At 39.8% G+C, this 27,028-nt stretch overlaps 1 protein-coding gene across 1 annotated transcript in view; it reads right to left on the bottom strand.

Annotated features, from left to right (window-relative positions):
* Positions 1-697: 697 nt before the first annotated feature.
* The window catches only part of degs2 (delta(4)-desaturase, sphingolipid 2), a 63,243-nt gene continuing 36,912 nt past the window's right edge, over positions 698-27,028 (bottom strand). The window contains exon 3 of the mRNA XM_020512633.2: positions 698-4,927. Coding sequence (XP_020368222.1) covers positions 4,784-4,927 — 144 coding nt within the window. The 3' untranslated portion in view covers positions 698-4,783. The remainder of the gene's footprint in view (positions 4,928-27,028) is intronic.

Below are 27,028 nucleotides of genomic sequence, written 5' to 3'. Positions count from 1 at the left end.
AGAACAATTTGGGTTTACCTTTAATTATGAAAGAGTTGAAGCTTTGGGAATCAAAGTAGTGGTATTAGACTAGTAGTGGACTAGTAATCCAGAGACCCAGGCTAATGCCCAGGGTCACAAGTTCAAATCCCACTAATTCTTTAGGGAAGGAAGTTGACCATCTTTATCTTGTCTGGCCACATGCGACTTCATGTTGTTGAATTTCCACTAAAGGAGTAATTTATGTCTGAGATGATCCAAAGGTATTGTATAACTTTAGGTTCTTTTAAATAGTTAAAACAAAATTAGCTTATTCCTGCTGTGACATGATGGTGAACTACTGAGAACCAGTTCAATGCTACCTGGCAGCAGGGTAATGCTTTGTTTCAAGAAATACAAAGTTCCATCTCCAGAGACTTTTTGTTTAAACCAATACAAAGGAAGTACAACAATGACCACCATTTGAACATTGAACAAAGAACATCAAGTGCTAGAGGACAAATAAGGAATGTATTCATTATATATATTGAGCTTTGGTTATGTAACTACAGGGAAAAGTTGGACTCTTTCTTTTAAAATTATGGAAGTAGGTTCCTGTTGTTTGTGACCAGTGATTTTTAGAGTGGATACCTAGGGGCTTTTTCCCCATTTGTGTATACTCCATATTTAACAAACAATCAAACAATTTCACAATAATTTATGCTCAACCAATTTTATTTCACATTCAATTTTCATTTTAAAATTTTCAAAAAAGACACAGAAGCACATCAAGCACTAAATTATATTATTTCCATAAGAATTATTAGAAAGATATCATGACATTATGTTAACTTTTAAAAACTGTTTATGCAAAACAGAATAGTTCTTAGACATAGTCCTTGCATGGATCTCAAATATTTATTATGTCAACAGAAATTTTCAAACGATTCACTCAAAGAAGAAATTTTTTTTATAGTCTGCTTTCACTAGAAGAGCAGAACACTTCTTCCACAATCTTACTGCTGGCCAACTTGGTGAATTTTTGGTTTCACTAATTTGGAATGCTCCATCTCATGATCTGGCTGAGATTCGCACAATTCAATAAAACCAGATCAAAGAATAGCCTCAGCCCAGATTCATTCAGGCAATGATGTCACATTAAAAATAACATTTTCATTCCCTGTTGTAAGAGTTTAAAAATGATATATTTGATTTCAAACAGGTTGGGTTATGACTTTTCAGTTTAATCTTTGAAAAGTAATCATTGCAGCAAATAAATTTATTTTAGCAATATATTATATACTTATTGACAACCAGTGATGATCGCATCTAATGCAAAACTCCTTGTTGCTTTACTATTTGACTAAAATACTGGCTTTTCTTTAAAAGAACTATGTGCCCATTTTTCTCAATGTCTCCTCATTCGACATTGCTCTCAGCCCAGACACCCTGAAATGAATCTAGTGAACATTTGTGTACCCTCTCTTCATATTGTTTCTTCAGTAAAGAGACCAAAACTGTATGCCAATTGAAAAGCCTATATAATTGAAAGATTCCTTTACTCTTCTACTCTATTTCTTTGAAATAAAGGTATATTTGCTTTGTTATTTGCTGTGCCAATGTAATTCATATACAAGGATTCCCAGACCCTCCAATACCAGCATTTCCAATCTCTCACCATTCGCTTCATCTGCTTAAATCTTTTTCAACATCTTTGAAACCTCTCACAACATACTTCCCACCTTACTTTGAACCATCAGCAAACATTACATTAGTTCCCTCGTCTAAGTTATTGATATAGATTGTAAATATTTAAGGTCCTAGCATTGATTCATCTGGTATTCTGTCAATGAAAAATAGCTCATTTATTCCAACTCTCTATTTGTCCATCAACCAAGCCTTGATGCACGTCCGTACCATAAGCTCTAATTTCGTGCGATAACCTCGTGCAAAACCAGATGAATTTTTTTTCTTTGAAAGTCCAACACACTATACTTATTGATTCCTCGTTATCTATCTGGCGAGCTACAATTTCAAAAACCTCTAATGGATTTGTTAACCATAATATTGTTATAATTGAATGTCTCTAAGGAATTTGAAACACTTGACACAAGCAATATTTAAATAGTTTCATATGTGAGGGGTGTTGTTCTCTATTACGTAATTAGTCATAATTTACCCCTAGGTGTTTAATTTCCTCATTACACTTATTATTCACTGATATACTGGTTATTGCATTGTATTAATCCCTTCTCCTTTTATTTAGAAAGGAGTTAAACGTTTTGATTTAAATAGCTTGCATGTTAATGGCTGCATTAAAATATAACAGGGAAGGAATTAATGCACACATAATAAAAGGTAACACACAGCTCTTATTGCCGAAGGGGAGGCTTTTTATGTGTACCCCGGTAATTCCTCATTCCCATCTGTTCAGAGTAATTCAGGTCACAGATTTCATGGCTGCCAATGATGTTTCTCCATATTAACTGACAGGGAGACATTCCACAGAGAACATGTTTCCTTCCTTTGTGAGAAGTGTTACATATACACATATATTTCTGCACAGCTGTACAGAATGCCTAAATCCTTGCCAAATCAGGAGTCAAACCTGGGATTTAAACCAAGCTGCTTTTGCCAGAATTACCTACTCAGTCCTCTAGCAGACTATAGGCAGGTCCAATAGTGACATAACATAAGACAATTTTGAAAAAAAATTCAATAAGATTCTTTTCATTTTGCCCTCCAGCAGTAATTTGTGAAGAATTCTTTTAGTCTTCATGCCTTACAATCTCATTATTTAAGAGACATCTTTTTCCATATTTGCTCAAAGATGATTTGACAGTAAATGTGACAGAGTATAAAGAATCATGCCACAAATTATACTTTTTGCTCTTTATTTAAGGCAATAGGCAACATTCACAGACTCCATGAAGTAAGAAGTCAAAGTAGTGCAATCAAGGAAAAGAAATAGTTAAATTTATATAGTACATTTCACAACATCAGAACATCTCAAAGTGCTTTATAGGCAACAAAGTACGTGGAAGTGCGATCACTGTTGTAATGTAGTCAGAAATGGAAAGAAACAAAGAATGTGCCCAAAACAGGCTAGTGGTTGAAGCAGTGTCATCCGGATTATATCCATCGATGCTTCAGTTGCTAAACTAAATGTCTGAACAAATGAAATATGAGATAATACTATGTACACAAATTGGTCTGCTTATGTTTTTAAGCTGAAGCTTCATATATATGTGTATGTAGGCATATTCAAACACTCTACAAAGCAAATATCATTATATAATTACATCCATACTTCCATTAGTAGTGAAAAAATTGACAGTGTAGTCGCTTCATTGAAAACTGATTTTATCAGTCTATGCAAACATAGTTGGGTCGGGACAGTTCATAAAAGCAAAAGGCCTGGGGCATTAGGTGATTCTGATTATGTACTTTATGCTATGTCTTCCACCACAATGTTGTTGCAGTTGTCTGTCAGGTTCCTCTTTTCTCTTTTGTTCTATGGGTCCTTTGAAGAACAGCTGCATCACAATCTCCACACTCACTTACTAGCTCATTAGGAAATCTGCAATGGAGCAGAGGCATGAACATCTGTTTTGCATGGGAGTGGTTACTGGATAATTCATTCCAGTCAGTGGGTGCTGATGTATGCAACAATTGGAAACTAATGACATTTAGAATTTTTCCAATTGGTCACAGCATACATAACAGCTGTAAAGTTGAGATACTCATGAGTGGGGAAGATTTAACTTAATTCAAAAACAAAGGAGAAGTATGATAAATTAATCAGGCGACAGAGATGTCACTGGAAGTGCATTTTATCTCACGAGGTAACTACCTATTAGGTTATAGCCATATGTTCTCAGTACATTGCACATGCAAGTGATTTTAACTACAATGAAATGAATTTTTCAGCAGGGGCCGCAGAACTACTGGTATGCCTAATTTCCAAAGATCGACACTGAACCCTGAGTTTGACTCTTACAGAATAGGAGCTTAGTTTACTGCTCGAGTTCTTGGGTTCTTGAGACAAATGGATTTTACTCACCTTCATGCATTTTTTTTGTGTAACAAATTGATCTGAGCGTATTGTGTGTTATCAAATTTAAGCATTTCAAGTGAGGTGGAAAAATCCTTTAAATATCACAGCAATAAAAGATTTCTTGACATTGGCAGCTTTATTCTAGCAACATTAGCATCTGTTTGTGTTTGTGCATGAATGGAAAACTTTTGAAACTGGCTTCCTAGAAACAATTGTTATCTTCCTCAAGCTACACACAATCTAGTGGTATGTTCATATGACAGCTGGATTGATGCTATCAAGTAGTTTCACTTCAAAACAATGCTGCAGTTTAAATCCTGCCCAATTCTGGAGTTGGGGCCGATCTTAACCATAGTGAGACCTCACGGAGGGAATCTCATTCTGATTCATTTCAGAGTCCATTCACATTGACACTCAATTTAGATACATATTTAATATTAACCCAAAATACAATGAACCATCATGTTAAAATACATCATAAAGTAATCAGATGTAATTTAAAACAATTTTTAAAATTTCATAATTCATTCTGTTATTGATCTTATTTAATGTGGACTTTTTTTGTGGGATTGAGGGCACAGATCAGTTGTCTTGCCTATAAACAGAAAAGGAGGAAATGCACAAAGGGTCTGCTGGTAAACACTTTGAATCTAATGGTTGATTTCTCTTTTGTCTTTACAGTTGGTAACAAACCTGGTACGTTCTTTTTTCAAGCTTTTCGGGGATTTTGTTAATGATTTCCAGGAACCACAAGATTTCTTTTATTTCTCAGTCATCTTTCACCAGCTTGCATTCCCTCTTAATCCTGGAGTAAGGACCAATGCTGTCATCAAAAACGAAGTCCCAGAGCACACGCACCCAGGAAGTGTGCTGGGGCAGGTTGTCATAGTACTCAGGAGCGATCTGCTTTACCTAAAGGAAAGGAACAGTAGCATTGACGAGGTTTGCAAAGCTCAGACTATAAATGTAATGACAGTCAAAGTTATTAGTTTGTCTATGTTGCTGGTGTTTGATTGGAGCCATTTCAATCAGATAAATAATTAAATTATTTATTGATCCATGCCACCATTTAGAAGTAAAAGTATCTCCCTGTGTAACAAATTTATAAAACTGTCAGTTACAAAATGGTGTATCTCTTAATTAGACTAAGTGAAGAAAGGAAACCTTCCCTTGGTAGTAGTTAGAATCAATGGCCATTCAACACAGAATGCTCTTTGCTAATTTTTCAAATAGGCACTTGTCTTTGAGCACGCACATTTTTTATTCTTTCGGGGAATGTGGGCATTGCTGGTATGGTCAGCATTTATTGGCCTTGATAAGGGAGTGATGAGCTGCTTTTTTGACCTTCAGTAATCCATCTGGTACAGGTACTCCCACAGTTCTGTTAGAAAGGGAACTTCAGGACTTCTATCTAGTAACAGTAAAGGAATGGTGATATAGTTCCAAGTCAACGTGATGCCTTTGTGGCTTGAAAGAGAACTTGTCCCCATGTATCCACTGCCCTTGACCTGCCAGGTGATAATGATGTCAAGTTTGAAAGTTGCTGTAGAAGCAGCCTTGGTGACTTGTTGCAGTGCAAGTTGTACATAGTATTCATTGCTGACACTGTGAATTTTTGGTGGAGAAAGTGAACGTTTAAATTAGTGGATGAGGTGCAAATTAAACAGATTATCCTGGATAGTGTCAATCTTCTTGACTTTTGTTGCAGTCACACTCATCCATGCAAATTGAGAACATTCATTGGAGATGGTAGACAAACTTTGGTCTGTCAAATCATCCTAACAAATTCCTGCACTGGCATCCTGGTACTGAGATGGTTGCTTGCAATAAACATAAGCATCTTTCTTTGGGCTAGATACGACTCCAACTAGTGGAGAGATTCTCCCATTTCCATTGACTTCAATTTTGCCATCTCTCCCAAAAGCCAGTCTTGGTCAAATGTTGCCTTGATGTCAGTGTCTCGCATTTCGTCTTTCAACACTTTTTAACCAAAACTACTAGGCAGCAGGAGCTGTGTGTTCCTGGTGGAACCCAAACTAGGCATCAGTGTTCAGGTTATTGCTGTGTAAGTGTCACTTGATAGCAATGTCAACAATACCTTCTAATCACTTTGCTGACAATTGCAAGATTGCTGATGGCGCAGTAGTTGGCCTCGTCGGATTTGTCCTGCTTTATGGACAGGACATACCTGGGCAATTTTCTGTATTGTCAGTTAGATGCCAGTGTTTGAACTCTACTGGCACGGCTTGACTAGGTTGCAATTAGCTCTGCAGCACAAGCCTTCAGTACTATTGCTATAACAGGACATAACTTTTGTTGTGTACAATGCCTTTGTCAGTTTCCTAATATCAGCTTTCAGCAGTTTCTTGATGGTTCAAGGGAAAGTGGTTGTTTAGTGGAATTGTCACTAGACTAGCAATTCAGAACTACCAGGAAAATATTCTGGGGACATGGATTCGTATCTTGCCACAGCAATTGGTGGAACTTGAAGTCAATAGAAATCCATCCCAAAAACTCATCAGGTTCATAAATGTTCTTTGACGAAGGGAAATTTGCCATCCTTACCTTGTCTGGCCTACATGTGACTACAGATCTATAGCAACATGATTAATTCTTTCCTGCCCCCTGAATAATAAATGATGGCTTAGCCAACAACAACCTCATCCACCCAATGTGTGAATTTTAAAAAAAACACACAGAAAGAATCAAATTTGTTGGAGACTGGTATCTGTGTTGTTGGGCTTTTCAACCTGAAGGTACTTGCAAATGCTTCAGCCTTGCCTTTTGCACTCAGGCACTGGGCACTCCATCATTAAAAATGAGGATATTTTGTGGAGCCTCCTCCTTCTAGTAGTTATTTAATTGTCTATCATCATTCACAACTGAATATGACAGGACTGCAGAGCTTAGACCTGATCAGTCGGTTGTAGGATTATTTAGCCCTCTCTACTTCCTCCACATTATGGCATGCAAGTAGTTTGTGATGCTGCAAAGTTGACAAAAGCAGTTCCTAGTCTACAAGTGGTTTAAAAAAAAAAATCAGGAACATGTCTGTCAAATGAATTTTACAAGATTTACTGTTTTAATTCATCTATGGAACATGGGCATTGCTAGCTGAGCTAGCATTTATTTACTGATGTAACCTTTTACTCAGCATCTTTCAGTCCATAAGTTGTTCTTCAGTCACTCATAGGAGTGGTGATTAAAAATAGTATATGAAGAAACCAACTCGCAACAAATTCTCAAATCTGCAATGTAATCTGCTATTTTTTGTGAGCTGTCATGGAATGAGCCAAGAGTAGCTGTCACCTGTTCTGTTAAGCTCAGCCATTTTCTGGTTTATTTCCCAGGGCAAAGCCCTCACCAATCAGAATCAACTGTCTGATTTAAAATTTAAACAAAGTTTGGCTGTTAACTGTCTGTCATTATTCAACTGGTGCATTCTCCATGGCAATGTCTATACCACTCAGAATTCACTTGCTAACTATTCAGCACTGTCTCTTATACAGAATTAAAAAAGTCATTTTCCCTTTGCTTTGGTATTCTTTTGAATTGGACTAATGAGTGCAAAATAAAAAGCAGTAACAAAATAACAGCAAGAAGGCAATAACACCATAAAGACATAAGAACAGAAGTAGGCTATTTGGCCCATCGAGTCTACTTTGCCATTCAATGATATCAAGGCTCATCTATAATCAACTCTCCACTATCCTGCTGTTTTGCTGTAACCATTGATCCCCTTACTGATTAAAAATCTATCTTAGCCTTGAATATGTCTAGCCACCCACCTCAACAGCCTGTGCACCAAAGAATTCCACAGGTTCACTACCCTCTGAGAGAAGAAATTCCTCCACATCTGGGTCTTAAATATGCTGCTCCTTTTCCTGATATTAAAGATAAGTTATTAATTGTGTAGTCATCTGTAACTGGCAGAGAAACAGGATGATGCTGCATTGATTTGCATATAGGCCATATTTGTTACGAGATGTAATTTATGATTGTAGCCTAAATAAAAGTTAACCATTTTTCCAGGAAACAGAATGCATCTTTGAGTTACAGCCTGTATGAAGGAGTCATTAGCACCAATGAGCAGCCTCAATCTCAATAGTACCGATGCTTATATGACTTTTCTATTTAAAAAAAGCAGCTGCAAAATGCAAATGAATTCAAAGATCTATCAGCTAATGCTAATTAGCTGTCTACCAGCTCTCAGCTAGTCATTCCATGAGTGGGAGGAACATATTGTGGAGGCTTTTCTCCATTTGACTCCAATATTGGCACTAAATATTCAAATGGCAGAAATTCAACATGGGCCAGAAACAGTTGGAAAATGTTGAAGACAGATGTGCAAGATTGAAATGCAGTTTACTTCCACACAAAACCATGAAATGTGTACAACTCTGTATGCTCAGCAGATAAACTCAGTTGTATGGTTTTTGTACATTTTAAGCAGGTGATTGTCAATTATAAATTCTGCAAATAAAACTATTGTCGAATACTGTAGGAGACTGGACGTTGGTTTGATCAATTCTGGTAAGAACATGTTACAACATCATCTTAATTAGTAGTTAGAATGGCGTGCTACTCCATATAATGAGCTGAAATAATCATTACTTCTTTATTTTACCGTGAAATGAATTGTAACAACACTACTCTATTTCCAAATGTACATTTGAACAGATTAAAACTGCTACCAACTGGAATCTCGATTGGTCCCAACCCAAAACGTCAACTTTCCTACTCTTCTGACGCTGCCTGGCCTGCTGTGTTCCTCCAGCTCCACACTGTGCCTTCTTCACCACCCTGTCTACCTGCGACTTGCCTGATATCCTTTGATGTCGTTAATAACTAGAAATCTATCGACCTCTGCCTTGAATTTACTTTAATGATTAATCTTCCACAGCTCTTTGGATGGAGAATTCTAAAGTTTCATCCCTTCTGACTGAAGAAGTTTCTCCTCATCTCAGTCCTAAAAGGCTTGCCATTTATTGTGAGACTGCAACTCCTGGTCCTAGATCCCACAGCCAGGAGAACCATCCTTTCTGCAACTACTTTGTCCTTTTAGGAATTTTGTAAGTTCCTATAAGATTGCCAGAGGGCACAGGCCCAGTCTCCTCAATCTTTCCTCATAGCACAGTGCTGCCATCCCAGGAATCAGACTGATGGACCTTCACTGCACTCCCTGTTATGGTAAGCATATCCTTCACACATTACTCTAGGTGCAGTCTCACCAGTGTTCTATACAATTCAAGCAAGACGCTTAAGTTCCTGTACTTAAATCCTCTCATGATAAGGACACGCAGATCTTCTAAATTGCTGCTGCACCTGAATATTAGCTTTCTGTGATATATGAACAAAGACACCTATTTCCCTTTTGAACACTTTCCAAGCTCTCACCATTTTAAGAAATACTCCGCATCATCATTTCTCCTATTAAAGTGGATAACCTCACACTTATCCACATTATATTCCATGCCTTTGCCTACTCACTTCATCCCCGCTGGTTTCAGACTAATGAAAAGACCTCTCATATATTAGAGTTGATCTTTCTCTGCACCTTCTCTGTAGCTGGAACACTGTATTTTGAATTCTGTTCTATTACCCTGAAGTATTTATGTAAGGTATGATTTGTCAGGTTGGTATGATTGGTCAGGTTAGCACGAAAAATAATACTTTTCACTGTATCTAGCACATGTGACAATAATAAATCACAATCAAGTCCCTCAAACTTATTTAAATCATCTGGAAACCTCTTTTCATAAACCTCACAACTCATGTTGCCACTAAATTTTGTATCATCCACAAATTTGAAAAATTAGCAATTTGGCCCCATATCTAAATCATCGATATAGATTGCGAACAGTTGGGGTCTAAGCACTGTTCCTGTGGCACTCCACTGGTCACAGTCTGCCAACCTGGAAATGACCCATTTATTCCTGCTTTCTGCTCGCTGTCTGTTAACCAAGCCTCAATCCAGGTTAGTTTATTAACCCCAATTCCAGGCATTTAGTTTTATTTATAACAGTCCAACACAGGAGTTTTTTTAAAATCAAAAGCCTCCTGAAAATCTAAATATGCCACATCCACAATTTCCCTTTGTCAACTCTGCCATTGACACCTTCACAAATGATGCATCCTTCATAAATTCATGTTAGTTCTGTCCAATCAGACAATTATTTTCTAAATATTCAGTAACCACAACCGTTATAAAAGATTTTAGTATTTCCCTATTACTGACACCAACAGGCTTGTAGTTCCCTGTTTTCTCTCCCCCTCCTTTCTTACACAGTGGTGTTACCTTTGAAACCTTCCAATTTGCAGGCACCATTGCAAATGAATTGAATTTTGAAATAGGATTACCAATGCAACCATTACCTCTGCAGCCATCTCTTTCAACAATATAGCGTGAAGGTCATTGGATCTTAGGAACTTTATTCATTTCTCTGATACTGCTTTTAAACAAAAGTAACTTCTTTCAGTTCCATACTCTTATTAGACCCAAATGTCTTATTTATTTCAGGGATACTTCCTGTGAACACAGACAAATTATTCACATAGCTCCTCTGCCATTTCTCTATTTCCTATTTTATATTCTCCTGTAATAAGCCTGCATTTATCTCTGTTAATCTTTTCCTTTTTACATATCTGTGTTTTCCTTTCTTACTATTTTACATTTGTATTCCATTCAATCTTTCTTAATCAATTTCTTGGTCTTCCTTTACTGAATTTTAATATTCTCCCAATCATCAGGCTTAGAACATTTTTGGCAACTTTATATACCTCTTGCTTTGATGTAAGACTATATTTAACTTTTTCAATAGTCAAGGCGCTCACTTTTTCTGGTTTGTATAAATGAGTTAGATTTGAATTAGGAGGGTTGCTAGGCTAAAGGGCCTTTTTGTGTGCTATAAATTTCTATGACTATGCTACTTTCCTCTGATGAATTACTGACTTCAGTAGTATCCAAAATGGAAAACTGGTTAATGAGTAGGATAGACTCAGGGGACTCCTGCAGTACCTACCTGATCTCTGTGGACTGCTTAGAGCTCAGCCATTCCCTACCTATCTAGTCGTAATCTGAACTGCAACCGCTTTGTTAAATGAGCCCATTGCTGAGGCACCACAGTGGCTCAGTGATTAGCACTGCTGCCTTGCAGTGCCAGGGACCCAGGCTTGGGTGACTATCTATGTGGAGTTTACACATTCTCCCAGTGTCTGGTAGATAGTAGGAACTGCAGAAATGAAGAAGGGTCTAGGCCCAAAACGTCAGCCTTCCTGCTCCTCTGATGCTGCTTGGCCTGCTGTGTTCATCCAGCTCTACACCTTGTTATCTCCCCATGTCTGTGTGGGTTTCCTCTGGGTACTTCGGTTTTCTCCCACAAGGTGTGCAGGGAAGGTGGATTGGCCAGGGCTATGGGGATAGGATGCTCTTTGGAGGATTGATGCAGACTCAATGGTCTGAATGGCCTTTTGCCACATTGTGGCAGAATTCCAGAATTGAGGAAAACTGAACTACCCCAAGCAGCGGGCCAGTCTCTATCTGTACAGAGCAGGTACAGCTGGTCGCGTGTCAAGCAGCAGAAATGATGACTCATGACAGCTTTTTGTGTGTTGAACATTCATTTGTCATCGCTTTGGAAAGGAGCCAGACTCCTATAGGTATGTGGAGAATATAAAGCAAAGCATGAGGATTAGACTGTGTGTAACTAGTTATTGATTATTTGTCTTCCACTGGCCCAAACTTTTGCTGTGCTTGAATGCAGGCAAAGTAAACACCGGGAGGTAGGAACACAGGGCTGAATCTTACACCTTATTGGCTAAGTGTCAGTTTCATCATTTTTCTTCAAGGTTTTCTCGCGGTGAGGTGTAGTGAGATATCTTGCCATAACCTACGAAACTCATGTTATTAATTACCCACTCCACCGTTGAGTCACCCCCTCACCTGATTCGAGCTCCACCTCACTACTCATCATTCCCAGAAGATCTTGCCACTCACCAGATATCCACCAACGATTGTAATTGTAGGAGACCAATGGCTGAGATGGCAATTATACCTCTCTTCTGCCTTTGGTGTGGGACTTTATATTGGTGGAGCAGCTATCTCCTGGCATGCAAGGGATACCTTGCAAAAAAAACCATTCAGGGAGTCTGCATGGTGGACCGAATAGCAGGACATTGTGGCTGCTTCGGGGTAAAAGAATTACGACAGCTGCCAGGAAATGTTGTGCACTCCTGAAGGAAGGATTTACGATGACTGCAGACGAGATGAACGTTATTGGGGGTCGTTCTTCCCATTGTTGCATGTTCCAGGCAGAGTCAAAAGGACCTGGCAATACTTATGCAGTTGATCATTCCCTGCACCTGAGAGAATCCTTGAATCCACAATGCACTCCTCATCCCCTGCCCTGGTCACAGCTGCGAAGGCACTAACATCAGATACCCTCATAAAAAGTGTATCCCTAACCTGGGATATGCAGCAGGGGACTGTTCGTTACAAGATCTCAACAAAGTTAGGTGCTCACCCCTAAATAATGTCTGAAGCTAAGCGTTACTGCTAGCTTGACAGCAGCTGGTATAGGGTGTCTACATGAGCATCAGAGCTCATCTTCCAGAAGTTCACACACCTCAGCCAAAAGCTGCTTGCCATAGTAAGCAAAGCTATCTGTAGCACTGGTCAGGATGTCAGGTTGTGCACTCTATTCTTCGTCTTCTGGCTCTCAACTAGCAGCTCTGCTTCCAGAGCGGCGATGTGACTGATTTTGTTGCTGGCCTACTGCTCCACCTCACTGCTCTAATACTTCTCTGACCTCTATTATCACCGACAGCGAGAAGGACTAGGACCTCAGTTGCCAACGGTCACTGTCTCCTTTCTGAAAGAGACATTCACCCTTCTCTCCACCACCAATCACAATTTTACACCTCTACTTCATAACAGCACGTTAGAGAATGTACGTGTGGTTTTGTGTAATGGTTCCACCTTTTAGCCATCATTTAAATGGTTGGCAATTTCGTCAAGGACTTTCTTCTGTACATCATCTGCTGGGATGAGATACTGAATCTGTGCACCTCTGATAAAATTCCAACCGATTCTTCCTCCTTAATGATATTAATTGTCACTATCAGGTAGGTGGCACTCGCCCTGAGAAGCTGCCACTGGCAAGGTCAGGCCGAGGTGGTTTCACATCAGACAACTGGCAGGCCACCAACTTTCCAGCTCAAACGTTGCATACCACCTCTCCAACCAGCCTCTGCTTCCACCTCAAAATCCAGTCCCGGGACAAATAGAAAGAATGTTAATGACTTACTGGGGTGGCATGCTGAATATCAAGCCCTGTATTTCTCAGAGTCACCACAAATGTTAAAGATTTTTTAAAAATATGCAAAGTTCCACAATTTAACTGACCTGCAGACCCAGGTTGATAGACAACATAGACCCAGTTTCTGTACTGAACAAGAATAAATATTTATTACAAGAATTTAGACTCTGGCCATAGATAAACAATTATAAACCATTGGCATATAATAGCAGTAATATAAACTCTAATCCTTTTATGAACTTCCTTTTATATATACACAGACAAACAGACAGACAGAGTAAATTTGGTTATAGATAATCTTTCATCTTTGTTCCCATTCTGTGGTTGAGATGATCTTTTTGATTCTTCTGCTGGCCAGTGCAGTAATAGATACAGTAAGTGACTTGTCAATAAGAGATAGAAGGTCGCTAGTTCACCCATAAAAAGCCTCAAACTTATTAGTTAAAGGTCATAGTTTGCAATAATTGTTGTAGGAAAGATAAAGTGGTTTTCTGCAGGTTTACAGTGAGTTTTGACGGCAGAGAACAGAGATGTTGTTCCTGAGCTAGGGAAGAACTGAAGGAAGAACTGAACATTTCGCTCTCTCTCTAGTTTGCTCCTAGCTCCAAGTTGCGTAGCTACCTGAGAACCAATCACACAGTAGCTGATAGGCAAAAAGGTCTTTTCATTGATAACTGGTCACTAGCCTGTAGACCAATCAAGCCCTTGTTGCCAGCAAAAGCTGTATTTCTAACCTCCTTAGCTCCAAATTATCTGCAACTCAAACTTCAATTACTGTTTTGTGAGACTTGTTTTTCAAAACTGCAGCCGCTGTTTCAAACATTGGAATTAAATCAGCTCTTTCTTATTTCAACTTTTAATTACATAAAAATATAAAGACACAATCCTTACATAACACACATCATCAGGAGGATCTAGTCACCCTATTGAAATGGTTAAACACATAGCAGATGCGACTCAACATCTGAAGTACATTTTGGTAGAGAGAATAAGGAATAGCAACATGAATTAAATGATGCCATTTTAAAGGGAATCTATGTATGCAAATCTTTGAAGGTGGCAAAACAAGTTGAGAACACCTTTAAAAAACAACGTGATCCTTGTGTTTATTAATAGAAGAGTAGAATACACAACTAGGAGTTCAGCTAAATCTTTATAAAACAACAGTTAAGCCTCAGTTGGAGTAACGTGATCAATTCAGAACATTATATTCTAGGAATGCTGCAAGATCTTAGAAAGGTTGCAGAAGAGGTTTACCAGAAAAATACCTAGCATAAGAGAGTTTGACTATGTGGAGAGAGATATTCCCCCTCAGAGCAGAGAAAGTTAACAAGTACAGCAAGTGCCAGAGAAACTCATTGGGTCTGGCAACATTTGTGGAGCAAGAAAAAAAAGTTAGTATTTTGAGTACAATATGACTTGCTTTCAGTTCTTCCATTGACACCAGTGCATCCGATATCCCATTAGACACCTCCTTTAAGAATGTATGTTTAAAATGGTATAGTGCATGTTGATAGAGAGTGGAGTACAAAACCTCTGGAGCCATGGAGTTCTTAAGCCTCCTTGTGAGAGCAAAAGGAGCATGCCTGCTCCTCCAGGACAAATAGGAAAGTTTAAAAAAAAGGGAAATAGTTTTGGGTCATTTCTGGCCCTAACCTCTCTTGGTGAAAATCATAATGGGTTGCCAGCCTGACAGACTTCTGGTTAAAATGGTAGGTAGGCACAATTATGTCAATGATATTAATGCTAATGCTCTGTATATTTACAGAAGACCCTGTGAGATTCCCCAGGGTGTCTTTCTCACCAATGCAAATTTGAACCTGCATGAAGCATGTGGCACCTCAGTGAGTAAATCCCTGGCTGTTTAATTCACTGCCTGACTGGTTTCTGTATGGCAAGCAGGTTTAAAATCTCTATTTTGAAGACCCTACACCCTAAAGGGTTAAATCTTGCATTCTTTCTCTGCATATGTACAAGATTTGTTCAATTTTTCCAACCTTTTCTATTTGCATTTCAAATTTCCAGATTTTATTTTACATTTTCCTTCACATGTTCAATTTGATGCAAAATGCATCAACGAACTAAATGATAAGGGGTTAGCTGTTTAAAACACGGAATTATTACAGAAATGAAGGTGAGGCTGAAGTCTGATCTAACCATATTGTACTTAGTCTATTCAGGCGTTTTTTAATTGTGTGTACTTTACACACCATAAAGTTTACATCAGAAACAACGCCTGCATGCATGTTGCTTTCTGACCCTCAATAACTTGCAGGAATTTAATCTGTACCAAGAACTTGCATCATTAAATGCAGTTTTAAACACTAGACTTCAATCAAATTTGTTTTTAACAGCAGCATGTCCCTGAATAAAAGGAGGCTTTTGTTAACACCATGTAAAATGACATGGCTCCATTGGAGCTTACTAGTTTCATGTTACATAGGGATTCATTGCAGGTTAAGCATGAATTGTACAGTTATATTTTTAATAATGTAGTTCCAAGGCTATTCAGTTACATATTTTCTTTAGAAAACATATATATTTTAATTACATGGTGCTTGAGGGGAAATAAATTTGACTGCTTCAGTTTTCCTGCCATTATTGCCAGGATACTAACTACACCCTGGCCTGCAGGTTTGAGCTGTTTCAATTTGCATGGAAGCACCACTGGACTGCTGAGCTTCAGATATTTGGTTAGAAATGTGTTCTTATAATAGTGTCTTATTAAATGCATTTTACCATTTCCTAGCATGCTTAGAAAGCCTTCAGCAGCGTTGAGTGGAAACATTTGGTTAATAAGTTGTTCATTAATGATTCTTTCTATTATTAACCTTGTTATAAACAGGCATTCTCACCTAGCATACGGAAGGTAAAAAGTATTTCTTTGGTCATAATTTGTTTATATAGTGAAAAAGTAGTATTGTTTCCAAGATTCGTTTTTCTTTAGTGATAAAAGAATGACACTGAACTCCAAAAAATGAGAATTGCATGAGGTAAATTGTCTAAAGGTTGCATCTTCTAGCCTTCTCTCCAAGGCCTATCTCAAATTTCACCCCATAAAAAGGTAAATCTCATCCTTTAAGTATTCATCCAGCTTCTAAAATTACCTAATTCCATCACAGTTGAAAACCATGTTTATAGTTTAATTATCTGCAATCTATTGTATACAGCTCACAATTTATATCACAATGCAAGTCTATCATCCTTTGCACTTACTGTCATTGCTCGTTTTCCCATGCAATGAATCTAAAGTTGTAACTGTTTTGAGTTGTTAGCATTCTGCCAGCTACATTAACTATTTTCGAACCTGTGAATTTTTTTTTGTTGGCATGTATAAAGAAGCAGAAATGAATGTTGTATACCAAGCTACATGTTGTGAAGATGAATGTAATGCCAGGATATAATTATGTATTTTAATTCATTTCAAAGGCACAAACTGAGGTTGCTTTTAAATGTTTGCATTTTCCTGGTATGTTGTTCAAGTCAGTAAGAATAGAAATATGATTATTTTCCATGTCAGCAGTAAAACCTATAAAACTAGTCAGAGCAGTGTCAACACTGAGAGTGTTTTGTGTTTAATGAATAACCTGTGAAAAGTAATATGGTGCAGCATTTGCTAATGCTTAATAGAGGGCTAGCTGAAGCAACAGCAAACACAGGCTGTTGTATTTGGAAATACAAGGAGAGCTTGCTCCATGTCTTAGTCAATTTTAGTCATGTGCAGTTAGAGGTACAGCCTATGTTATGGATATCCCTTTATATAGAGTGCAAATAGCTTTGCCTATTTATATGCAAACCTGTTATCCAGCAGTGGAACCAGTGACCTAGGCCCTAATGTTAATGAGTCTCTTTAGTCGCCCACTAATGATCCATAATCACTGAAGCCTGACCACAGAATTGTCCCATTTTAAGTTCAAAGTAATTGAATGTGTGCTTGTAGCTGCTAGAGAAGTCATTAGTCTAACAATAAGCTTGAAATTGAGATTTGCTGAGTTGTCATCTATTTTATAACTGATCCTTGTAAACAATCCACCTTATAATTTTCAGTGAGGGGACTCAACTTTCTATTTGCACGTGCCATATTTGACAATTTTCAAATGTTCACCAGTTTATTATAAAATGAAACATCAATAAAACAAAAAGGGTAAGGAGCTCAGCCAACTCTAATGAAATATCATCAATCAGCATGAAGGAAGGGGATGATACCAAGATCAGGAAGGCAAAAGTGGATTTGATCATATGATAGATTCATTGAACCAGATTGTTGAGAAGGAAAGGCGCTGTACAATGACAGTAGTGCACGTTGTATATGGTGCACTGCTGTCATTGTATGGCAGTGAAGGGAGTGAATAATAATAAAAACAACAGTAATAATAACAACAAAGGTGCTTTGACCTGCGCCGTGTTTGTTCGAGTGGCACCCGTAAGATAAGATACAGCAACAGAATCAGGCCATTCAGCCCATCAGGTTTGCTCCTCAATTCAATTGTAGCTGATATGTACCTCAAGCTCATTCCCCTGCCTTCTCCCCATAACCCTTGATCCCCTTACCAATCAAGAATTCATCTACCTTTGTCTTAAACACACCCAATGACTTAGCCTCCAAAGCCCTCTGTGGCAATGAGTCACAGATTCAACATCCTCTGGCTAAAGAAATTCCTCCTCATTTGGTTTAAAAGGGTCATCCCTTCACTCTGAGGTTGTGCCCTTGGGTCCTAGTCTCCCCTACTGATGGAAACATCTTCTCCACGTCCACTGTATCAAGGCCTCTCAGTATCCAGTAAGTTTCAATCAGATCCCTCCTCATCCTTCGAAACTCAATCAATTACAGACCCAGAGTCCACAACCACTCCTCATAAGACAAACCTTCATCCCAGGATTGTTCTTGTAAACCTCCTCTGGACCCCCTCCAATGCCAGTACATATACCCTTAAATATGGGGCCAACATTTGCTCACAATATTCCAAACGTAGTCTGATTAGAGCCTTACACAGCCTCAGCCGTACATCTTTGCTCTTGTATTCTCGCCATCTCAAAAATGAATCCTAATATTACATTTGCCCTCCTAACTGCCAAGTGAACTTGCATGTTAACCTTAAGCGAATCCTGAACTAGAACAACTAAGTCTCTTTGTACTTCAGTCTTCCAAAAGCTTTTCCCCATTTAGAAAATAGTCCATGGCTCTATTCTTCCTACCAAAGTGCTTAACCTCACACTTTCCCACATTGTATTCTGTCTGACACTTCTTTGCCCATTCTCCTAGCCCATCCAAACCCTTCTGCAGCTTCTCTCTTCCTCAACACTACCTTTCTCTCCACCTATCTTTGTGTCATCCGTTCGGTTGTCCGGATCATTAACGTATAATGTGAATAGTTGTCACAATATTGACACCTGCGGAACTCCACTAGTCACTAACTGCCATGCTGAGAAAGACTCCTTTATCCCTACTCTGCCTTCTGCCAGTCAGCCAATCCTCTATCCATGCCAGTACCTTGCCCCATAGGCTCTCATTTTATTTAGTAGCATCCCATGCGGCACATTGTCAAATGTCTTTTGGAAATCCAAGTAGATCACATCCCTGGCTCTCCTTTGTCTAACTCTTCCAACATTCACTATATTTGGAGTTGTTGCTGTGTTTTCTGTTGCATCGCCATCAATAATTTCTTCTGTGTCTTAGGTTAATGAATCCATAAAACGGTTTACAAAAGGCAGGACTTTTAGTTTCCATATTTCCTGTGTTTGACTTAAAGACGTCATTGAAACAATTGTTACATTTGATTTTGTTGAAATCAGTAAAGATTTAGAAGGCTCAGCTGTAGATTTGATTGGAAGATTATTCAGCCTTAGACTTCAGCCTTGAGTCTACTTGAAGTTTGCAATTCAATGAATACATGTCCATTCCTATTTATAGTACAGAAACATTTCACCAGCAGGAAGAGGGCATCTGAGCTGCGGAAATTGAACAATGATGTGTTTTTATCATCAAGCAGCAAAGCCACTGGCAGTTAAACCTGGAGGAAAATGATGCCAGGAACAGAAGACACCAGATCACTGTGTCTAGGAAAGCCAAAATCTCAGCTGACACCATCCTGATTGCCCAAGATGTTCCTTGTATTGGAATTTGGTATAGGAGGGATCAGTGTGGACTCGATGGGCCGAATAGCCTGCTTCAACACTGGAGGGATTCTATGCTTCTATGATTATAGCTTCTTTCATTCAGTGTTTAAATCTACATAGTAAAATACACTTCTTTAGAAGTTGTTTCTATAAATTGCACAAGTGCCACAAATCTATAGATATGGTATCTCAATCCACACAGTTTTAAAACAAGAATTCCTATGTGTTTTCCAAAGGATAATTGTTTTAAGTAAAACTATTTACAGTCAATTAGTAATTTGTGAAAACGAAATTGAAAAACTTAATAGGGATGCATTATGCTTCCGTGTCTGTTTTTGAAGTTCATTTAAAGGGATTATTTCTTACCCTAACGATTTTAACACACAGCAAACTACTGTATACTCATGCCCCAATTTTACCTCAAGAGGTAGGAAGTTGAGAAAAGGTCCTGCTTTGTGGTCAAGAAACCCAGCAGCATCAGTTTCCCTTAGATGCTGACAAATTTAATAGCAAAACCTGTTTATAGCACTTTTTTGTCTCTGTTTCCCAGCCCCACAAAGTGAGTGGCTCTTTGTCAGTGAGATAGGCTATTGACACCAGACCACAAACAGGAAGCTTGGGGTGGGGACGTTGGGGGTGGATTGGAGACTTAAGGGAATATCAGAAGAATTCAGAACGGTCAGTGGGAGGAATTGGAAAGAATGAGGTACAGAGGGATTGGAAGCTGCGGCTTCTGGGAGAGATGTTGAAGGGAGGGATTGGATAGATTGTTTGGTGGGCGGGGGGGTTGCAAAATGTATGATCTATTATAATTCAGGGGACCCCATCCATCCTCCATTGAAACCAAATGTTGGGTGTTTGAATTCAAAGTTGAGGTTTCTAAACACCCCAGCCAACCCAAATCAATCCATTTTTTGGAGGTTAGTATTCCGCTCTAAGTTTTGCTTCCTTATTGATGATAAACACTCCAAACAGAAATCACTCTATTTTGGAGGATGGTAGGAATATGGAAGAATTCTGTAAAATTACAATTTAATAGATAAAGTATTTTCTTGCTGTTGACCATGGAGTTTGTATCATATACTCCATATTATATGAGCTATCTTTGAATAGGTAGTTATTGATCGGTCATTGCTTTTCTTATTCTTAAAGACCCTTTGTTGAAAATAATTAGTTCAGCTTGACAACTCACATCAAATTAATGCTAGTTACATTTCCACTAAATATAGCCCTTTTGGAATGCTTGGAATCAATCCCAGTCTAGAAATATGTTAATGTTTGCTAGAACTTAGTTTCCATAGAGAAGCATATGCATCATTGAATACTAAACCCACTCATAGGGAGGTATACTGCCGTGTACCAGACCAGCAGACTGAATTTTAACGGTTCAATGTTTGTGGGGTAGGCTGCTTGCAGATCAGAAACATAAACTTATGAATAGCCATTTTTTTCAGTGACATTCGGAACCTGCTTCCTGTTTTCCTGTGTATTGGAGTACGCAAGTATGTAAATGCTGTAGACCTGATTCTGGAACCCTGGCAAAAGACAGGATTGACGCACACTATGACTGGTGACTGACAGTCAGTAACTTTATTATAGGAATCTCAAGGAGGGAAGGCAACAGCGCCCACGTCAATTCTCTGAAGCATCCCTGGATTTAATGCTGGAGGTAATGTGACCCCAAAGAAAATATTGTTCTCAGCAGACAGGAGGAAGAGGCTAGCCTCTGAAACAAAGCAACATGGATGAAAAAGGTGAGCAGCAGGGGTTTGGTTCCTCATTTAGGGCTACAGGACCCCTCGTGATTCAATAACCTCATCAGATCGGGCAAGGCAAGTGGCATTCCATGTCCAAGAGCAATCCTTTCGGTCGGATTTCACCAGACTTCCCCTGCACAGCCTTCTTCACATCAACACACCTTGCAGCTCCACTCGCATCTCTCTTTTGAAGCACCTCCTCAGATTCCTTGTGAACAACTACCATTGACACTCCCCTTCAATTTGCTGTTATCTCACATCCAACCCTCACAGTCATCCTCCTCAGATATTGTTCCCAGCAGGAGAAGAGAGCACATATGTCCATACAGCTGCAGAGAAATTAGGTTTGTCAACTCCTGGAGGGCCTTGTGGTTGTTTGTGTGGGTGGTGGCCAAGGAGATCAGGAGATGAGCAGACGGCACGCAAATAGAGTGATAGGAGTCTTCCTGATACCTGGGTCAGGATTTTATGGAATCAAATGGAGTTTCAGTCTTCTAAAAAAAAGCTACTGAGACAAAGTGACACCCTGTCGCTGTTTCTGATTCTGGTCCCATGGATTCACATTTACAAGTTGCTAGCATCATTGTAGAAACGGTCAATAAAAAAACTTACATAATTTTCATGGAAACAGCTGGGATTTGAAAGCCCCTCCTAAATCATACCTCCAGAGTAGATTTGTGAACCATAGTCTAAAGACAGGAAGAATATAATGTTTCCTCCTTTAAAGTTAATTCTGAATTTCTGTATCCTGAGTTATATTTATGTTCACTAAAGGGAGTGATGAAAGTGCTATGATTAGAAAATGTAACATTAGGTTATCTAACAACTGGCATTATAAAAGTCAAAAAATCTTCAGAAACAGTACAGTAGATTAGCCACTGCAGACAGTGCTATTCTGCATTGTACAAAATTGAAAGGCTAGAACCTTGTTTATCCAGTCTTGGAAAACCAGCTCAGCCATCTATTTATAAAGACAAAGAACTGCGGATTTTGGAAATCTGAAACATAAACAGAAAGTGCTGGGGAAAATCAACTTGAAATGTTAATCCTGCAACTCTCCCCACAGATGCTGCCAGACCGGCTGAGTTTCTTCAGAACTTTTTGTTTGTGTTTCAGTTATCTATCTGTCTGATGACCAGCTTTGATAAAGCATCTGAGTGCTTTCAAAAAAACTCATGGGTTCTGATGAGCAGAGTTTACTTATTCAGCTGTCCCAATAAAAGGTGATCTGGTGGCTTTGACAGACTTGACATTTAAATGACTATTCAAGTGATGCTTATTTATTTTGACTGGTTTATTAGCTTTTCAATGATTTCCAAAATTAATATAAGGCTAGTGAATTCCATTTATGAAGTGGATACAAGGATGGTGGGTTGTTTGGGGAATGGGGATGAATGGGTGAAGCAGAGGCATGCAGAGAGTGAAGGGGTTAAATAAGTGGGGAGGTGAGAGGGCCTAGGTACAGCAGGGAGTTGGAGCGACAGGGGTGTGGGTGGTTGGGATTTACAACAATCTGCAAGTTTATGTTTATTAGGTGGACCTGCTGGTACGAATGCAGAACTGGTCTGTTGTTTCTGGGAATTGAGATGGGCCTTTTAACCTGGCTAAAAAAGAACTGAAAAAACTGCGGATGCTATAAATCAGGAACAAAAACAGAAGTTGCTGGAAAAGCTCAGCAGGTCTGGCAGCCTCTGTGAAGAAAAAAAAATCAGAATTAGCATTTTGGGTCCAGTGACCCTTCCTCAGAATGGTTCTAAGGAAGGGTCACTGGGCCTAAAACATTAACTCTGACTTTTTTTCTTCACAGATGCTGCCAGACCTGCTGAGCCTTTCCAGCAACTTCTGTTTTTGTTCCTTTTAACCTGGCTACTTAATTATTGGCCTGCCTCTGTCTCTTCCTGCCAGCATCAGGCCTGACTGCAGGTCATCCCACCCTCCAAGACATGGAAATCCATCTGCTGGCACTCGCAAGATAGAGGAAAGATCATGTCATTGAGAGTAATCCGACTCCCACTTCCCACCTCCATTCTGGCCCGAGTAATAGAAGTAGATGTCTCACAGCCACATTCTACATGACAATCATTCATGCCGCATTGATGTTGCCAGTAACTGAAAAATGATCACATGAACAACAACGACTTGGAACACTTTTCCCTTGTTAATTCTATTTCATGTCTTTAATTTCTCAGAGGACTTTCAAGCCTCACTCAGGAGATGGTGGGAGCAGACTGAGGTGTCCTCAAAGGAGGTTAAGCCTTCGGGGGACACTGATGAAATGCTCCACTGCTCTGGTACCTACGCCTTGGTGGGACCTCCAAGGCAGGTAGTTGTGTGGCTCACCACATGACAACCTATCATAAATGAGCAACAGCAAGTACTGGCAAAAGACTTAGCATTGAAGTGCAGTGGACAAGAGGGTGGTGATGGCCTAGTGGTATTATCGCTGGACTGTTAATCCAGAGACCAGACAATATTCTGGGGACCCTGTTTGAATCCTGCCACGGCAGATGGTGGAATTTGAATTCAATAAATATCTGGAATTAAGAATCTAATGAGGACCATGAACCCATTGTTGATTGTCAGGAAAAACCCATCTGGTTCACTAATGTCCTTTACCTGGTCTGGCCTACATGTGACTCCAGAACCACAGCAATGTGGTTGACTCTTAACTGCCCTCTGGGCAATTAGGGATGGGCAATAAATGCTGCCTAGCCAGCGACTCCCTCATCCCCTGAATGGAAAAAAAAAAATTCCAAGGTCTGCTTGACTGGACACAGATCCTAAGCTTAGGGATTCAGTGACCAAGACCAGCAGCAGAACATTAGTGAGATTCCGTCTGTATCCTGAGGCACTGTGAACCATTGGAGAAAGACTGGAGGCTTCTAATATGAGTGGCACGTCTTTGCAGTGTAGCACACTTTCTGTTGGATTACCATCTGACCATATGGACCATCTAACGCTGCATAGATCATCTGACTCCATATTGATCATCATACAGTGTATAAAGCAGCAGATGACAGAGTGCATTCTGCCTCTGACCAGTGATTTACACACTTAGACTGACAATTTAAATAAGATGTAAAAAAGAGTTGCTTTGCTCATCAGTACTCACTGTAGTGCGGCAAAGAGCTTTCCAGTTCATGGCCAACAGAAGTGTGAGTGCACCATGAGAGGGGAGATGGAGAAAGAGAACATGGAATTGGGGAGTCTGCTCAAAGCTCTCCCACATTACAAATGACGCCCCCCCCTTTCCGTTAGTTAAGCTCCATTTGCTGTCTCCTGGCCCAATGGCCATCTGCCCCAACATAGTAAAGATAGGGCAGTCTTTGAAAAGATCCTGTATGCCTCCAAAGCCCAGAGAATACCAAACAAAAACATCTTGGCAGAGCAGGGATATGAACAGCCCCATTCTGCTAAAAGCACTAGATAGCACCACTTATGGCACTAACAGGAAAAAAAGAGGAAGATTTTATAACTTCACAAGAGAAATCAGTTGGGTGTTTAAAAATATTTTAATTTGTCAATTTCATTATCAATGTTTCTGCATCATACACTTAATTTCAAGCAAGTTACGCCTGAGGTAAAGGATGAGCAGTGGATACCGTAGAGATGGAAGGATTTTTGATCATGGAATGCTCAGTGTTGCGGTTGCGGGGGGAAAAAGAGTACAGTGGGTTCAGTATTCATGTGCCACTTGACTACACTGCCACAGATTAACTGGCATGCCTGAATGATGCCATCCTGGTCATTTCTAGTTGTCAGGTGAGTTGCTGGGGAGACTTTGGCTGGATCAATTTTTTTTTCTAACTCCTCCCGTTACTGCTGCTTATTCTTCTCTTCCATTTATGAAAAATCAAGATTGGTTATCCCCTCCTTGTGACATAGATTACAAGAGCAGGGAGGTCATATTAGCACTGCACAGAACTTTGGATAGGCCACAGCTGGAGTACTGTGTGTAGTTCTGGTCTCTGCACTATAGGAAGGATGTGATAGCACTGGCAAAAGATGCAAAGGAGATTCAACAGTTTATTGCCTGGGATGGAGCATTTCAGCTATGAAGAGAGGCTGGATAAGCTCAGGTTGTTTTCTTTGCAGCTGTGAAGAATGGGGGCGGGGGGGATCTGATAAGATTATTAGGGGTACAGACAGGGTGAATAGAAAGTCTTCCCCTTAATTCAAGGGTCAATAACAAGGGTACATCATTTTAAAGGGGAATTATTTTGAAGTGATAGGCAGGAGTTTTAGAGGGAATTTGAGGAAAATCTTATTCACACAGAGGATGGTGGGGTCTGGAATGCACTGCCAAGGAGGGTATTTGAGGCAGGAAACCTCGAAACCTTTAAAAAAATACTTGAATAAGCAGTTGAAGGGTCATAGAATTGAAGGTTATGGGCCTAGCCTGGAAAGTGGGACCAGTGTAGGCAGTAGCATATTTTTGATAGTATAAAATTGATGGACAGAAGGGTCTCCGCTGTACTGTATGATTCTATGATTTTACACCACGTTGTGCAAGGCACACAGTTTGCCAAGGTCATTTGGGACACCCATATTGACAAAGGACACCCTTGAGTCTGGTCAGTCACCAGAATCACATTCTTTCAGTATCCCAATGTTTTGCTCACCCTTGTGGTCATGGGCTATATTTTACAGGGAACTTACCTACCCAAAAGGGGAAGAATAAAGAGGGGAGGGGGATCTTTAGGGGAGTGCCTCTGATGAAGCCAGGAAATTCACAAAGAAGGATGCCTAACACATGTCCTCTTACACAATTAAAGCTGCTGGCTTCCTGCTGATGTGGTTCTCCTCCTCCCCAGCCCTCCCAACCAACATTAGATTGCCACTTAAGCACCCCAACACCATGGCAACTTCCTGAATGATGATTTTTCACTCGTCACATATTAACTGAATATTAATGAAGTGGAATCCTTTTCAACTGACAGATAGTCCTGGATCATGGGACAGATCATAAGTGGTCCAGGCAAGGTGGCTCAGTGGTTAGCACTGCTGCCTCACAGCATCAGGGACTGGGTTTGACTCTAGCCTCGGCCAACTGTCTGTGTGGAGTTTGCATAAGTACCTTCTGGGTGCCCTGGTTTCCTTCCACAGTCCAAAGATGTGTAGGTTAGGTGGATTGGCTATGGTGAATGTGGGGTTACGGGGATTACCCAGGTCTGGGTGGGATGCTCTTCAGTGGGTCAATGCAGACTGAATGGCCTCTTTCTGCACAGTAGGGATTCTAATGATTTGATGATGTAGTGTTTCCCTGGATCTGTACAAATCCTGGCAGAGAATCGAAGCTGAGTGCTCTCTCATTCTTACCCAATCATCAGCTGGCAGCCCCTTGACAAACCTGGCATCATCATCACCTGGGACATGAGCTTGTCTGCAGCAGATTATCTGATTCAGCAATGTCATGGGTGAGGTGACGAACTGCAGGAGTGTGATAAACTCACTGACCACTGGAAGGCCTCGTACCAGGGGGACTGCAGATACTACCATGAAAATCTGAGCACTGCTAAGGTCCAGGTGCTAAAAAGCTATGTCTGGACCATCATTCCCTGGAAACTGGAGCTTATCATTTCTGCCTTCTGGAAAAAGCAGATGCTCCTCTAGCTCTTCTTCACAAGTTGAAGCTAATGCTGCGTAAGTTGTTTCCGTGCTGCTGAGAAAGCTGGCAGCAGGGAAGTGGAGGTCAAAGACTAGAAACCTTGAGGTGTCAAAAATGACCTCATAAATCTTGGAGATAGTAGGAACTGCCGATGCTGGAGAATCTGAGATAACAAGGTGTAGAGCTAGATGAACACAGCAGGCCAAGCAGCATC

The sequence above is a fragment of the Rhincodon typus genome, chromosome 8 (genome assembly GCF_021869965.1).
Source record: "Rhincodon typus isolate 14 chromosome 8, sRhiTyp1.1, whole genome shotgun sequence".
Taxonomy (NCBI): Eukaryota; Metazoa; Chordata; class Chondrichthyes; order Orectolobiformes; family Rhincodontidae; genus Rhincodon; species Rhincodon typus.
The sequence above is the reverse complement of the archived record's forward strand: the minus strand, read 5'-3'. Positions and strand labels throughout refer to the sequence as shown.